The 17,705-nt window shown below is 36.0% G+C and overlaps 1 protein-coding gene across 1 annotated transcript; it reads left to right on the top strand.

Moving 5' to 3' along the window:
• The first annotated feature begins 2,184 nt into the window (after positions 1 to 2,184).
• On the top strand, positions 2,185 to 4,522 carry LOC128531300 (MAD2L1-binding protein-like). The gene is made up of 3 exons (XM_053505099.1): positions 2,185 to 2,321; positions 3,510 to 3,772; positions 3,909 to 4,522. Exons 1-3 carry the CDS (start codon positions 2,240 to 2,242, stop codon positions 4,437 to 4,439), a joined length of 876 nt encoding a protein of 291 aa, XP_053361074.1. The 5' UTR covers positions 2,185 to 2,239; the 3' UTR covers positions 4,440 to 4,522.
• Positions 4,523 to 17,705: the final 13,183 nt, after the last annotated feature.

Below are 17,705 nucleotides of genomic sequence, written 5' to 3'. Positions count from 1 at the left end.
TGACAGGATCTTGGGCCACCAAGACTTGTTCCTGTGGGAACCAAATGCTAGACGGCTGTGTATAAAGCAGACAAAGAGTTCCAAATTTCCCAAATCTCAATCTAATCCTGCATCCATGGAATGTGCTGGAGAGACAAGTCTGATCCATGAAGGCCCGACTTTACAACCTACAGCACTTAAATGATCTGCTGAAAATGTCCTGGTGTCAGACACCACAGCCTCCAGGGGTCAAAGCTGTTTTGGTAGCACGAAAGGAACCTATGCAATAAAAAAAGTATTTATATATAAAATATATTTAGATGTATTTGATAATATTTTGCCTATTTGTTGGAGCTGTGGAATTGTAAAACTTGTGAACTTACACCTATGTAATAACAAACTGCATATGTCAATGCCTAATGATTCTAAAGATGCAACTACTACACAAGCATGCATTAAATGTGTAAATATAAAAAACATGAATATTAATTTACATATTTTAGAAAATAAAAAACAATTCCATAGATAAGAGAGAAAAATTCTGACTCACTGTTTGACACATTGCTCTTGTTTTATTAAAGAATCATGATAATGGCTATATGAATAAAAAGGTCAGTCAGACATGCACTGAAGAGTAATAGATTGGTATTATTAATTTATTTACACACAGTATTATGTGAAGAAAAACATGTTACTTTATTTTTTTGCAAGAAATGCAGGTGCATTAATCAAAATACATGGTCTGTTTTTAAAAAAAGTTACAAAAAAAAAAGTTTTTTTTAATTTTGTGTCATTTACCCAATTATTGCACTCACTAAAGTTAGCAGAGCAGTATGTGTGACATGAGTACACAGGCACATACACCCAGTCGAAAAAAAAGTGTATAAATTAGGAAAATATATTTAAAGAGACTTATCATTGTACAGGTGTGTGTGGAAATGTTTAGTTATTATTTATATTAAAACCTCAAAATTAATGTTTGTGATTGAGGAGAAGTCCTGACCTAAAGCAGCTTTTTCACCCCTGGACAGATACAAAAAAACAAAAAACACAAAGAAAAATATAATAAATAAACATTTAAAAAAGGTTTGCAATTATGTCTATACTTTAATATTCTTGGTACTTTCTCTATAGCTTTACCTTAGAGGTAGCTGTGGGGAAAAGCATGGGAAATAAGTAAAGGATTAAAAAATAACTTGAAATAAAATATTAAAATAATGTTTTATACTATATATATATATACATTTTAATATTTTACAATTTCTGTAATCCATAATCATGGAAATTAATGAAAGGTTTGAAATATTTCACTTTACAATAAATGTATATAGATTATGCAAGTTTATTTTTTTTATATAACAGAAAAAGCATGCACTAGTATTCATGTCTTACTCAGTGCTGATCGATAGGTAGATGGATAGATAGATAGTTAGATATCCAGCAGCGATAGAGATAGAGACAGGCTGTAGATGTGATTACACACTGCATATCTTATAACTACACACAGGGTAATGTGAGAACTGACCGGAAGTTACTAGTGCAATGCTAGTCGAAAAGCTATATAATAAGCATGTGATTAACATATAAATCACTAGTGAAAAAAAGAAAGAAACTAATAAGTGAAATAAAGATAACTGTAGTGCAGCCTTGATATGCAATTTTATATGTGACAACAGTGCAAATAATAGTAATTGTGCAAAATAAACTTTGTAATTGTGCCAGAAACAGCATGAAAGTTACTTCCAACAGAAACAATGCAAAGTTTTTTGCCCAATTATTCACTTTCATGCTGTTCTTGGCATCTGTTCTTGAGTTTTTCCCCACATTGTCCGAGAAAAATTAAAACTCCTCAGTAGTTGATCAGTCAGGACATGTCAATCAGCACATCCTTCAACAGCACTTGGACTGGGATCAGACAAAATTATGTATATGATTATTTAAAGTAAATGAGTGTCTCATTATTAATAACTACAAATAGTTAATATTGATCATAAATCATAAATAAAAAGATTTTATACGGTAGGCCTGCATAAGTAGCGCCTGGTCAATAGAGGGCGCTCGAGTGCTCGGGGAGTCATGACAGGTTGCCATGGTGACGGCAGTTACGCATCAAGTTTATTTTTCAAATTCGAACTGACGCTGTGACGCGATATATGAAGCCGAGTTTACTCTGGGATCATTATTTCTGCTGAGATTTACACTGCGATCACTCTTACTCCGATTTTCTCTGTGATTATTTCTAACGATAATTGCAGCCGAGATGAGCTTCTGCATGAGGAGAGACGCCCCGCGACTCCGGCAGGAGGAGGAGTTTCAGACCGGAGAGGAGTTCATTACCACCGGTGAGTTAATTACCGACGTTAGTTTGTCGTCTCTCTAGCACAAACAGCGTTAAAACAGGAAACTAATCCGGAAAATAAAAAGTATTGAAACTAGTGGGTAGAAATGAAACTCTGGCTAATGCTTTAAGATAATGAGCACGGCTAGTTAGCGTTTCATGTTACTTTAGTTAAAACAAAGAGCTAGGTTTCTAAAAGGTAACTAAAGTCACAGATACACTGTGCAGAAACATTAGCTAAGCTAACTAGCCTACAACATTAGCACACTGTTGGGTTTAAGTAACTAGTGAGTGTTATTCATTTGTTTATTTTTAAATATTGTAACCTGGATGCAAAACAACAAACAATCCAGAAAACAACAACAACAGTGTTAAAGTCAGGACAAATGCCTCCAATCACATTCGGTGTTTTAATTATTATTTATTTATTAATCTACAAAGTTCAATTGTGTCTGTAAACTGAATAGGAAAGAAATTAGTGTTAAAATGTAAGTACATTACTATGTGGTGAGGATGTCATCAAAATGTGCAAAGAAAAGCTCAGTGTCCTCGTCTAGCGACCACACTTTTTTGCCAAGGTTTGGTAGCTATTTAAATGCAGACAGTGCCATTTCTCAGACTAGACTGTTGTGTATTCCGACTGTCTTAGAGGCCGTTCACACGTCATCTTTTTTGCATGTGTTATTGTGTTATTTTAAATGGAGACATGCGGCAAGTGCGGTCAAAATAAAGAGTGTCACTGTCACGCGTTCCATGTGTGTTCACGCCACAGTGAGATAAAATGTCTCGACTATTGTGAAACAGTGCCCTGCGACAACCAATCAGCTTCACACTTCTGTCTTCCTGCATCAGCTGGTGAAATGTTGCTCTGTTTTCTTCGTACTCGAAGGAAGGGAAGCACCCAAACATGACGTTTTTTCGCCTCCTCTTTTTAGAGTGTCATCTAGATATTTTCTAAGTACAGTAGCTTATTAGGCCTTTGCTATAACACATTTATCCCCAGAATTTTATGCCTCTAGACTTCTATGGTTTAAAAAAATGGGTTTGAAAAGTATCCGTGGTATCAGTATTGAAACAAAAAACAAACAAACAGGATAAAGAGAGTTTAGTTCTTTTTTTCTATGTGAAAAGTAAAAGCTACTTTAAACATACCAAATATTTAAACTATATGAAATGTGTTTCTGCCCTGAAGGTGTTCACATGACGGGACAGCACGAGTCTGACTGTAGCAAAGTGTCTGGACAGCAGTCTGCGTGCGAGGATGATGAAGACATCGCGAGGAGATCCCAGGAGGAGGGCCACGTGGACGTGGTATTTCCAGGGACCGTGATGCACTATAGCTGTTGCACGTTCGTCTGTGAGCTTCTGAAGTGTGTCCTGTACCAGACACAACAGCTGCCCATGACCTATGACGAGATGGTCGTCTTCCAAAATCAGCAACTCGAAACCACACAGGTGCGAGAAAAGCAGAACACAAAGACTTTAACACGGAAAATAAATCAAACAGTACTGTAAAATCAGTGTTTAGGTTTGATGTGCAGATATTATTTATATGATTACTGAGAAAATGACTACTATTCTCTGCCCACAGCTGGAGGAAGGCGATTTTAAGAAACCCATCAAGTCATCAGGAGACTCAACTTGGCAGCGGTGCCAGCGGACACTGCAAGTTCTGGACGAGGTGCTTGAACACCTGGAGGAGCTGTTCTCCCTCAGTTATGTCCCCCGTGTGCTCTTCATCCTCGGAAGCTCTGGAATTCTTCCCACAGAGGTGTACGAGGTCAACATGGAGGCTTTGGTGCTGAAAGGCAGTGACCGCAGTTTGGAAACATCCCTGTGTCTGAGGCAGCTGTTTCGCACCCTTTTCACGGAGGACCTGTTTTCGGAAGTTAAGACAGTGCGCCTCATGGGCACCACGGTCATGGCGCTTGCCCATCGCAACTGTGGTGTGGAATGGTTTAAGCCCAAAGTTGACTTCAGGCTCCCCACAAAGTTGAAGAAAAAGGCGATAGTGTTATCCAGTGGTGGGTCTGGAAGTGGCCAGAGGAAGCCTGACACTAGAGACTTGGATAATTATATATGGTTTCAAACACCTGTAACTATTAAGGGTTTTTGTAAGTAGAACGGGAATAAAGCCAGGTCCTTAATTATCCAGCGCACTTTGAGTGTATGAAAGTACAGCAGTGCCAAAATTTGCAAAATTCAATGGAAAAGTCTTGGTCTTAGTAAATTGCTGTTCAAAAATGTATTGAATTGTTAAAAATATTGAAAAGTACTATTATAAGGAATTTACTATATTTATAAGCTGTAATCGTAGAAATTAAAACAAGGTTTAAAGTATTTTATTTTATGTGTAATGAATTTAGATATTCAAGTTTTTTTTATGTTACAGAAAAAATATATTTTAATATATTAATAAAGATATATTTTATATATTAATAAAGATGCAGTATTCATTTTTCACTTAATGCTGATAGATAGATAGATAGATAGATAGATAGATAGATAGATAGATAGATAGATACTTTATTGATCCTGAAGGAAACTCCACAATCAAAATTGAGCAGAATAAGGCAAAATTGATTGAAATTGACACACAAGTAACAAAATTAGAGAAGGAATATTGGTCAACCAATTGTGAATCCACTCTCAAAAAAATTGTTTCACTGCGAAGTGAGTATAATTCTATACTTGCAAAAAAAGTTTCAAAACAACTTATGCAAATCAAACAAAAGCATTATGAAATTGGTGATAATCCTCAAAAATTACTTGCACGACAACTGAAACATTCTCAAGCATCACGTGCAATATATAAAATAAAGTCAGAAAAGGGGGAGGCTTTAGTTGATCCTAAAGAGATCAATAATAGCTTCTCTGACTTTTATAAAAAAAAAAGTGTATAAATCAAAAAAGGACATAAATCAAAAAGCAATAGATGACTTTTTAGCAAATATAGAACTGCCAATTCTTAATTCTGAAGCAAGACGGTGTTTAGATGAAGAGATCACGTTGGAGGAAGTGAACGAAGTAATCTCACAGTTACCTAATAACAAATCTGCTGGTCCAGATGGCTTTAGTGCCGAATTCTACAAAAAAATTAAAAATCATCTTGCACCATTGATGCATCGTCTGATTAAAAATTTAAAACAGGGCGAATTCCCACCAACAATGTATCAAGCAAATATTGTATTAATACCAAAATCTGGACGGGATAAGCTGCAGATGTCTTCATATCGACCGATTTCTCTCATTCCAAATGAATCAAAAATTATAAGCAAAATTTTAGCAAACAGATTGAAAAAATACATAGGTTCAATTGTTTATCAAGACCAGACCGGTTTTATGCCGGGTAGACATATTTATTTTAATATGAGACTGTTATTCAAAATAATGTATAGTAAAAAAAACACTAAAGCATGTATAATTGCACTTGATGCTCTGCGAGCTTTTGATCAGTTGGAATGGGAATATATGTTTGCGGCCCTTACAAAGTTCGATTTTGGTACAGAATTTATTAAATGGATTAAAATAATATATGCATATCCAGTAGCCTCTGTTATTACAAATCAAGACATATCAAATAAGTTTCAGTTAAGCCGTGGTACACGACAAGGATGTCCCTTGTCTCCCTTTTTATTTGCAATATCAATGGAACCACTGGCAGCTAGTATTAGACAGCATCCTAGTATAACACCAATAATGACTGAAGGAAGACATCAATATCTCTCATTGTACGCAGACGATATACTCCTGTACAACTCCAATCCTGAAAAATCTATACCCCCATTATTGGATCTTATTGACAAATTTGGTAGTTTTTCTGGTTTTACAATAAATTTGGAAAAAAGCGAACTAATGCCTATTTCTGATGACCTAGATAAGGAATAAAAAAAAAAAGTTAAATTTAAAATAGCTAACAACTCCTTTAAATACTTGGGTATAATGATCACCAGAAAGCCTAACTTATTATTACAACTGAATTGGAAAAAAAAAGGTAGACTTAGGCAGCCTAAAAGTGATATTAGTTTTTGGAAGACACTCCCTATGTCCATTGTAGGTAGGATCAATGTTATAAAAATGGTTGTATTACCAAGATTTCTATATGTTTTTCAAGCTATTCCTTTCTTTATTCCACTAAGTTATTTTAAACATCTAGAATCAATAATAACTTAATTTATTTGGGCTAATAAGACTGCGAGGATTAATAAAAAACATTTAAATAAACCAAGGGATCTAGGAGGATTTGGTCTTTCCAATTTTAAATATTATTATTGGGCAGCTAATTTAAACACACTGGCGTGGTGGAGAAAGACTTGTTTGGTGGAACAAAGAGACAAGCCAGAATGGTTAGCTATAGAGGACGCTTCTTGCAATATGACCTCTTTGTCAGTCCTACCAAAATAGATATAAAAAATATTAAAGGTAATATAATTATTTCTAACTCAATTAAAATATGGAAACAAATTAAAGCATACTTGAAAATTCCGGATATGTATTTGGACTCTCCAATTTGCAATAATCATGCATTCCCTCCTGGATTACATGATCATTTTTTTTCTAAATGGAAAGATAAGGGCATATTAACAATTCAAGATCTTTACAAAGAAGGAACATTTTGCTCTTTTGAACAGCTAAAACAAAGCTACAACCTTACTTCCTCAAACTTTTTTCGCTATCTGCAAATTAGAGATTTTGTTAGAAAACATATTAAAGACTTTGAAACTGAAAGGTTGGATCCTACATTAGAAACAATTGTTAATTTACATCCTGGAATTATTGGTAATGTATCTAATATATACAAATTACTGTTAGTGAAGGTGGACAGCAATACAGACAAAATGAGACAGGATTGGGAAGATGAAATGGGTATTAGCATTAGTGATGACAGGTGGAATGAATGCTTGAGTAATGTACATTCATGTTCTGTGAACGCAAGACATCATCTGATCCATTATAAGGTAATTCATAGGCTCCATTATTCTAAATCAAAACTTCATAAGATATTCCCAACAATCTCTTTATGTTGTAATAAGTGCAATGTGTCAACAGGAACTTTGTTTCATTCTTTGTGGGCATGCAGTAAATTACAACCATTCTGAAAAATATATTTAAATTTCTTTCTGAAGCGTATTCAATGAATCTGGAACCTGATCCTAGTATTGGACTTTTAGGAGTAGTGGACAGTTCTTGCAGTGGAAACCAAACACAAGCAATTCTATTCTGTATGTGTATTGCAAAAAAACTTATTTTACAAATGTGGAAATCTGACGCTGTTCCCACCTTTGAAATGTGGGCTAGAGAACTTGGAAACATGTTACACTTAGAAGAATTGAGATTCATAATAAATGATAAACTGTGCATTTTCAAAAAGATTTGGGAACCACTCATATTATTTTTGCAGATAGACTAAACTGATATGGACTTTCACAAGGCTGTTATATGTTAATTTATTTATTTCATTACTTATTATTGACTGTATACAGTCTACGGTACAAAGAAACATTGTTTTCTAAATTTGATTGATTAACTATTCAGTGTGAAGTTGTAGGAATATAAGTCTTTAAAAAATGTGCAAAAAGAGACTCTTTTTGTTTTTTTTATCATTTTGTTTTATTTATTTATTTATTATTATTATTATTATGTTTTCATTTTTTTATTTATATTTATGTTTTATTTAGTTTTTGTATTTTTTATTTCTATTTTTATTGCCACTTTATTGTCATTCTTAGTGCTGTGAAGCATTTGGTTCAACTTAGGTCGCTGAAAAGTGCTATATAAATAGTTGATTTGATTTCATTAAACACTGTGTGTATGGAAAAATTTTTTTAAGAGATAAGAATCTCGCTTCCTGGTATAACGACCACACGCGTATTTTAAAACTGAAAGTTTGGAAATTAGAACGTAAATGGTGTCAAACTAAATTGTTAGTATTTCAAATAGCATGGAAAGAGAGCATACTGAATTACACTGTAGAAAAGCTCTTTGTGTAGCTAGATCAACATATCTCTCCACTCTTATAGAAAATAACAAAAATAATCCGAGATTCTTATTTAATACTGTAGCCGAATTAACTAGAAATAAGACCACCTCAGAAATCTTCGCAACAACGTCGTGCAATAGTGACGACTTTATTAACTTTTTTAATAATAAAATTGCAAATATCAGGCATAAAATTAAGGCTTTGAAACGGACAATGCAATTGATGCAGATATTACACTAACTATGTCAGATTGGAACCTAGAATACTTTACTCTTCTTGAAGAGAATAAATGTATATTAGATCCTGTACCGACACATTTTCTTAAACAGAGTACCAGCAATAACAGAACTCCTGTTGAGAACAGTTAACTCCTCACTCAGCATTGGGTATGTTCCAAAATCTTTAAAATTAGCAGTTATTAAACCAATTATTAAGAAACCTGACCTCGACCCCTGTCAGCTGTCCAATTACAGGCCAATATCAAACCTCCCCTTCATCTTTAAGATTCTCAAAAAGATAGTAGCGGAGCAGCTATGCTTATATCTACATAGAAATGGCATACATGAACTGTATCAGTCAGGATTCACATTTCAGCACAGCACAGAAACAGCACTCGTTACAGTAGTAAAGGACCTTCTATTGGCCTCTGATCAGGGTTGTGTAACTATGCTTGTACTCGACCTCAGTGCAGCGTTTGTGTGCAAACAGCAACAGTAAAAGACCTATTTTTTAGTGTGATTATAGATTCCAGCCTTTCATTTAAAGCACATGTAGATAATATTACCAGAATAGCATTCTTTCACCTCATAAATATTGCCAGGATAAGAAATATACTGTCACTAAACGATGCAGAAAAACTAGTTCATGCTTTTATCACCTTTAGGTTGGACTATTGTAACGCCTTACTGTCTGGTTGTTCAACTAGGTGCATAAACAAGCTTCAGCTAGTCCAGAATGCAGCAGCGAGAGTCCTTACTAAACCCAGAAGATACAAGCACATCACACCTACCTTATCTTGACTTCATTGGCTTCCATTGAAATTTCGCATAGATTTTAAAATACTACTCTTGACATATAAAGCATTGAATGGTCTCGAGCCGCAGTACCTGAGCGAACTGCTAGTCTCCTACGATCCGCCACGCCTACTTCGATCAAAGGATGCAGGCTGCTTGTCAGTACCACGTACTATGAAAACTACAGCTGGGGGCAGAGCTTTTTCTTACAAAGCCTTAAAGTTATGGAATAGTCTTCCAATCAATGTTCGGGACTCAGACTCAGTCTCAGTGTTTAAGTCCAGGCTAAAAACCTATTTATTTAATTTTTATAAATAGATCTGTCTTGGGTAAAGGGGAAGATCTGGGGGACTCATGGACGTAGAGTATTAGGTGAACTGGTATGTTTAGATGCTGTCTTTCTTACTCTCATTGATCACTCAGGTTTGTTGACGGTGAGGTGATTGTTTGCTTTACATCACAGGGAGCCCTCATGTCTGTGTTTCTTCTGGCTCTCCCCTTTTTAGATATGCTGTTATAGTTAGTCTTGCCGGAGTCTCTGCTTGCACTCTGCACTAAATATATATTCACATTATACATTATTTGACTGCGACCATACCTAACTGTTATCTCTCCTCTTCTGTTCTCTCGCCCCCTCTTTCTGTCGAGCTACACATGTCGTTCCTGTTATAGTTGAACTGCCTGCCACCTAACACACTGTATAATTACAGGTATAGGACATGAAGAGCTGTATAAACTTATCACCTCAGCTAAATCAACAACGTGCCTGTTAGACCCAATTCCAACCAGATTTTTAAAAAAAGTGATGCATACAGTTGGAGAGCCATTTCTAAACATTATTAATTCCTCATTATATGTAGGTCCCGTCCCTAAACCTTTAAAGTTCGCAGTTATTAAGCTGCTCCTTTAAAAAACTAATTTGAAAGCGAATGAAATAACAAATTACAGACCGATTTCAAACCCTCCTTTTATATCAAAAATATTAGAAAAAGTAGTATCAGCTCAAATATGCACATTCTTGCAGGAAAACAACATCCTTGAAGAATTTCAGTCAGGTTTTAGGCCCCATCATAGTACAGAAACTGCACTAGTAAAGATTGCAAACTACTTGTTTTTAGCTTTGGACCAAGGCTGCATCTCAATACTAGTCTTACTTGATCTTAGTGCTGCATTCGACACTATAGATCATAATATTCTATACAAAATCACAAAGGTATTCAGGGACAGGCATTAAAATGGTTTAGATCATACCTGTCTGATCGATACTATTTTGTAGATCTAAATGGAGAACCGTCTGGTGTAATGCCAGTGAAATATGGGGTCCCACAAGGGTCAGTTTTAGGACCTCTGCTGTTCTCAATATACATTCTTCCCCTAGGGTAACATCATTAGAAGGCATGGGATTAGTTTTCATTGTTATGCTGATGATACCCAATTATATATCGCAACAAAACCAGACGAAATACCTAAGTTGTCTAGATTAACTAAGTGTGTCCAGGACATAAAAGATTGGATGACCAATAACTTTCTTTTACTAAATTCAGATAAGACAGAGATATTACTTATCGGCCCAAAAACCAGCACACAACAGCTTTCACGATTCAGCCTGCGTTTAGAAGGTTGTACAGTTACTACCAGCTCGACAGTAAAAGACCTGGGCATAATATTAGACAGTAACTTGTCCTTCGAAAATCATATTTCTAATATCACAAAAACAGCCTTTTTCCATCTTAGAAATATTGCCAAGCTTAGGAGCATCTTATCTGTATCTGATGCAGAAAAGCTGGTTCATGAATTCATGACCTCCAGACTGGACTATTGTAATGCATTACTAGGTGGTTGTCCTGCATCCTCAATAAACAAGCTTCAGTTAATCCAAAATGCAGCCGCCAGGGTTCTCACTAGATCCAGAAAATATGATTATATAACCCCAATATTATCATCCCTGCACTGGCTACGTGTTCAGTTTAGAATTAATTACAAAATAGTATTACTGACATACAAGGCATTAAATGGTTTAGCACCCACATATCTAACCAGTCTTCTGATACGCTATAATTCAGCACGCTCCTTAAGATCACAAAACTCTGGGCTTCTGGTAATTCCCAGAAATTCAAAATCTACAAAAGGGGGTAGGGCTTTTTCATATTTACCTCCAAAGCTTTGGAATAGCCTTCCAGACAGTGTTCGGGGCTCAGACACAGTTTCCCAGTTTAAAACTACGCTAATTCTCTCTATCTCTTGTGTATTTTTCTACCCATCCCGAGGCATCTGGAGATTGTACAAGCTTCAATAGACAAAGGCCAACCCTGCGAGGTTCCTGAGGCATCCAGAGAAGGACCAGCTCCAGCTGGATTACACCTACTGACTCATCCCTATGCTGAACTGGACTTCATGTTAATTGAGTTAATAAATAAAGAATTTCTGTTATATTGAACTTTCAGCTGCATAACACACATGATGTTATATCATCTCTATCTGTTATCACCCAATTGAGGATGGGTTCTGTTAGAATTATTTTATATATATAAAGGAGTTATTTCTACTCTCTTGCTCTCTTCCTCATAGATCTGATATTAACGTGTTAAATCTTTCCTGTTGCTATCTTCCTGTCTCCTCTTGCATCTGCTCCTTAAGGTGTGAACGCTCCCACGCTCACCTTCCCATTCTCTCTTCATGTCTCTCTCCCCCCCTCTCTCTCTCCCCCTCTGTCTCCTTCCCCCTCTCCCCCTAACTCGAGCCAACATCTTGTGATCTGTCTCTGGACGGACACCTCTCTATCTTCCTCTCCTTTGATTCTTCAGGATCTCACCAGAACATTTACAATGGTTCATGTTCTTTGTAGTAACATATGTCTATGGCACAGGCGTTTGGTCAAACATATATAAACCCCATCTTTTGCTGTTAATAAACAGAGACCTTTCTGACAGACAACGTGTGTGTGTGTTTGACGAGTCTCTCCTGGCGCCAGAGAAGCTTACCAAAGCACAGCGGACAGACCGAGCAACTCGCCTCTCCTACTGCGTAACTTTAGAAAAACTTTACAGGTTCCCTGTTGAGTCTGGTTCCTCTCAAGGTTTCTTCCTATTACCATCTCAGGGAGTTTTTCCTTGCCTCTGTCGCCTTGCTGCGGCTTGCTCATCAGGGACGATCTGCTCATCTTGATTCATGCACACTTACATTCCATACATACTTAAATAATTCTTTTGATTATGTGAAGACGCTAGACGTTAAAAGCGCTAAACAAATCAAATTGAATTGATTTAATATGCACTGTGGATGATATGTGTTTGTCTATTCGCACACACTGAAAGCAATTTGTTAAAAAGTCAGAGTTTGATCCAAGCTCACAAAGCTTAGTTTGGAGCTTGTTGCCTAAATCTTGTTAAATGCTGAGCAAAAATCGACAAAGAGGAGCTTAGCATACGTAGTTTCGCATTTTAGATGTTTCTTCAACCATAGAAGTCTTGTGTCTTTCCAATAAAAATCACTGAAAAGTATCAAAACAAAAACCTATCAGGGTAATATGGGTTCAGTTGAATAAAAAAAAAATAATAAAGAATTCATTCAACTTTCTGCTATAATGTTATTTAAGCACTTTTTTGGATGTTTTATTAAAACAAATCTTCCTTTTTGGGCAAATTGTTAGTGGTGTACTATTTATATATTTTTTTTTCTGTATGATATTTATTAATGAAAAATCAACCAATTTACAAGCAAGTTCTCTGTATTTAACATCCTAAGCATGTAAAAGTTTGTATAACACGCTTTTGATTTAACCCGGGTTTAGATAAAAAATTATGCCTTATAAGAATGCTGATGTGGTCAAGACAGAATCGAAGTTTGACACTGATGCACTAATGCACTGCTCGGGCCAAGAGTCCCTGAACCCTGTGTATCTATTGATCCTTTAACTATTAAATTAATGAAGCAATTAATGAATATCAGTTAAAATGCTTGGCTCGACTAAATACTGTACATACACTGGCCAGCCATAATGTTAACGCTTACTATCAGTTATATTTCAATAAACTGTTGACAGGATCATGGGCCCCCAAGGCTTGTTCCTGTGGGAACCAAATGCTAGACTGCTGTGTGTGGAGCAGACAAAGAGTTCCAAATTCCCCAAATCTCAATCCAATCCTGCATCCATGGAAGGTGCTGGAGAGACAAGTCTGATCCATGAAGGCCCCACTTTACAACCTACAGCACTTAAATGATCTGCTGAAAATGTCCTGGTGTCAGACACCACAGCCTCCAGGGGTCAGAGCTGTTTTGGTAGCACGAAAGGAACCTATGCAATAAAAAAGGTATTTATATATAAAATATATTTCGATGTATCTGATAATATTTTGCCTATTTGTTGGAGCTGTGGAATTGTAAAACTTGTGAACTTACACCTATGTAATAACAAACTGCATATGTCAATGCCTGTCAATGATTCAAAAGATGCAACTACTACACAAGCATGCATTAAATGTGTAAATATAAAAAACATGGATATTAATTTACATATTTTAGAAAATAAAAGACAATTCCATATATAAGAGAGAAAAATTCTGACTCACTGTCCCAGTATCTTAGACACATTGCTCTTGTTTTGTTAAAGAAACATGATAATGTTTATATGAATGAAAAGGTCAGTCAGACATGCACTGAAGAGTAATAGATTTGTATTATTAATTTATTCACACACAGTATTATGTAAAAAAAAATGTTTTACTTAATTTGTTTGCAAAAAATGCAGGTGCATTAATAAAAATACATGGTCTGTTTTAAAAAAAAGTTATAAAAAATAATTTTAATTTTATGTCATTTACCCAATTATTGCACTCACTAAAGTTAGCAGAGCAGTATGTGTGACATGAGTACACAGGCACATACACCCAGTCGAAAAAAAGTGTATAAAATTAGGGAATATACTGTATATTTAAAGAGACTTATCATCATGTTTACAGATTATGTTGCCTAGAGGAAGCATGTATAGGGAAAAAAAGCAGTGGGCCTAAAACCGAACCTTGTGGAACACCAAACTCCACTAGAGAGCATGCAGAATAATCACCATTTAAGTCTACATACTGATAACGATCAGTCGAATAGGATCTGAGCCAGGAGAGGGCTGTACCCTTAATTCCTACTACATTTTCTAATTTGTGAAGAAGTATACCATGATCAATGGTGTCAAACGCTGCACTGAGGTCGAGTAATACAAGCTTAGTTACACAACCCTGATTAGAGGCCAATAGGAGGTCATTTACTACTTTAACAAGTGCTGTTTCTGTGCTGTGATGAGGCCTAAATCCTGACTGATACAGTTCATGTATGCATGAGGTCAGGTTTCTTGATAATTGGTTTAATAACTGCTAATTTAAAAGATTTTGGAACATACCCAATGCTAAGTGAGGAGTTAATTATTCTCAACAGGGGTTCTGTTATTGCTGGTACTATCTGTTTAAGAAAATGTGTCGGTATAGTATCTAAAATACAGGTTGATGAATTTGCAGAAGAGATGAGTGAAATTAGTTCATCCTCTTCAAGGGAGGTAAAATATATATATATAAGTAAGGTTCCAATTTGACATAGTTAGTTTAATATCTGCATCTATTGCATTGTTTGGTTTCAATGCCTCAGTTTTATGCCTGATATTTGCAATTTTATTATTAAAAAAGTCCTCACTATTGCACAGTGTTGTTGTGAAGATTTCTGAGGTGGTCTTATTTCTAGTTAATTTGGCTACGGTATTAAATAAAAATCTAGGATTATTTTTGTTATTTTCTATAAGAGTGGAGAGATACGTTGATCTAGCTACACTAAGAGCTTTTCTACAGTATAATTCAGGATGCTCTCTTTCCATGCTATTTAAAATACTAACAATTTAGTTTGACGCCATTTACGTTCTAATTTGACAGTGGAATTGTGAATAAATTTCTTATGCTCAATCCGAATAATATTATTAAATCTAAAGGGTGACCTGCTTTATGAGTAGGTCCTACTACACACTGATTTACTTCTACTGAGTCCAGTATGGACATGAATGCTCTACGCAGAGGGTCTTCTGGATTCTCAAAATGAATGTTAAAATCTCCATCAATTAACGCTTTGTCTACAGAAACGACTAGGTTAGAGAAGAAATCTGCAAATTTACTAAGAAATTCAGAATACGGCCCTGGAGGTCTGTAAATGATGATTATCGGGATTGACTGAGCTGACTTAATATTTCACACTTAGCTTCATTTAGCGCTACATACTTGTCCTGTTTAATCCAGGTTTCAGTTAAACAGAGAATCCCAAGTTATTTCATTAACTATAACTGCTTTAGATGCGAGAGATCTAATGTTTAACAGTCCTAGCTTTAGATCAGAGGTGCACGGCGCATTCAGTGTGATCCGAGTTTGTGGTATCTATGTTAATTAAATTACTAAAACATACTTTTTGTGTCTTTCTACATTTTTGCTTAGCTCGGGGAACAGTCACAGACTCAATATGATGAACCCTGAGTGACGACTCTATGCAGCTAGCAGACGGTTGGTTTAGCCTGTCTGTCTGCTCTCTGGCCGGGGCTTTAGATTGTCACCGATTAACTATGCCTCTTCTGAGACTATGAGCTATACTACAAGAAATGGGAGTGCATGCCCTAACAGGCCAGCTTTGCCCTCAAAGGTCTTCCAATTATCTATGAAGCCCACGTTGTTTTCAGAGCACAACCTGGACATCCAGCGGTTCAGCGACCATAACCTGTTGTAAGCCATGTCGCCACGTCTATTAACTGCCTGGGTCCCCCAGAAATGTGTACTAAGTCCCTTACTTTATACATTAAACACACTTGACTGCTGCGCCTCCCTTCCTTCTAACTACATCAAAAAATTTGCAGATGACATCACGGTGTTAGCCCTCATCACTTACAACGATAAGTCCTCGTACTGAAGGGAGGTGGAACATCTGGTGTGATACCCACAACCTGACCCTAAATATCAAGAAGACCTGGGAGATGATCATGCTATAGAGAGTGTGCATGCCGGGAAGATGATGCTCTAATGATATCTTGTTGTTATTTATACTCTGTATTTATAATAATGACAGTAACATTGAATTGAATTGAATTGAATTGAATTGAATTGAAAGGTCTAAATCTGATTTCTAGTCAAGGTCAAGGGTCTGGAATGGTTGGTGTTAAGAAAATTACATTTTTTTTTTTACTTGTTTGTAATTTACAAAATGAACATTCATGTTTTAAGGTCTGTTTAAATAAACTGATTAGACAAACTGACCTTAAACCCAAGATAATTCACGGTAATAAATGTATATCTTACCATAAAGGGCCATCCTTGTAACTTCAAAAAATGTGTGAAAATCAAATAATAATAATAAAAAAAACCACCTTCTCCTTCTGCCCAAGGTGCCGTGGTGTGGTGTCTGCCATTTCTAATGAACCATAAGCGGTGCGCTCCATGACGACGAGGAGGTTGCATGATTTAAATGGATTTCCAGCACTAAAAATCCCATGTATTAAGCTTTAGAACTAAATTTATTTGTAGACAAGATAACACAAAATAACACAATTGAGCATTCAAAAGATTAGACACGTGGCCCCTAAGACAGTCAAAATGCACAAAAAACGGTGTGGTCACTAGATGAGGACACTGAACTTTTCTTTGCTCATTTGAATCATAACATTCTCACCGCATAGGGAACGTGACGTGCACTGTCAGAAGAGTCTCGCTTTTCCGTGCTCATAGGACTGAACGTGAACTCGCTAAGGTGCCTGTAACAGGGTGCCTGTTAGCCGGCCTTATCTTATCTTCAGATAGAGTAAAAAAAACTATATAACACAATTTTATTTAAAAATAGGAAACATACACTTTTTTTACATCGTATTATACATTATTGTGTCCCTAATTTGAGGCGGACAGGGTCTGATGACACTTTTAATTTGATCCCAGTCCAGGCACTGTTGGAGGCTGAATGAATGTCCTGACTGATCAACTACTGATGAGTTTCCATTTTTCTTGAAAAATGCTAAACAAGAAACATAATATTTTGTTTAGTACTTAGTAAGAACTTAGTAAATGTACAAGTAACAGTCACTTTTAAGTAAGTGCACAGTAAGTCACAATTACTTCTATTTGCACTGTTGTTTGCTTTGCCATCCATAAAACTGCACATCAAGGTTGTACCGCAATTAACTTTATTTCACTCATTAATTCCTTTTTGTGATGACATATACAGTGTGTCATCACATCTACAACCTTTCTTTGTGTTATTGTCTCTATTGCTGTGACTGGATATGTGGAGTTTTCTTCAGGATCAATTAAGTATCTATCTATCTATCTATCTATCTAACTATCTATCCATCCATCCATCCATCCATCAGCATTAAGTGAAAAATGAATACTGC

The sequence above is a fragment of the Clarias gariepinus genome, chromosome 1 (genome assembly GCF_024256425.1).
Source record: "Clarias gariepinus isolate MV-2021 ecotype Netherlands chromosome 1, CGAR_prim_01v2, whole genome shotgun sequence".
NCBI lineage: Eukaryota > Metazoa > Chordata > Actinopteri > Siluriformes > Clariidae > Clarias > Clarias gariepinus.
This window is presented reverse-complemented; position numbering and strand designations above follow the sequence as displayed.

Coding starts and splice junctions, on each gene's coding strand:
- LOC128531300 (XM_053505099.1), top strand. CDS start 2,240: ATGAGCTTCTGCATGAGGAGAGACGCCCCGCGACTCCGGCAGGAGGAG. Junction 2,322..3,509: donor AGAGGAGTTCATTACCACCG/GTGAGTTAATTA, acceptor TCTGCCCTGAAG/GTGTTCACATGACGGGACAG. Junction 3,773..3,908: donor AGCAACTCGAAACCACACAG/GTGCGAGAAAAG, acceptor CTCTGCCCACAG/CTGGAGGAAGGCGATTTTAA.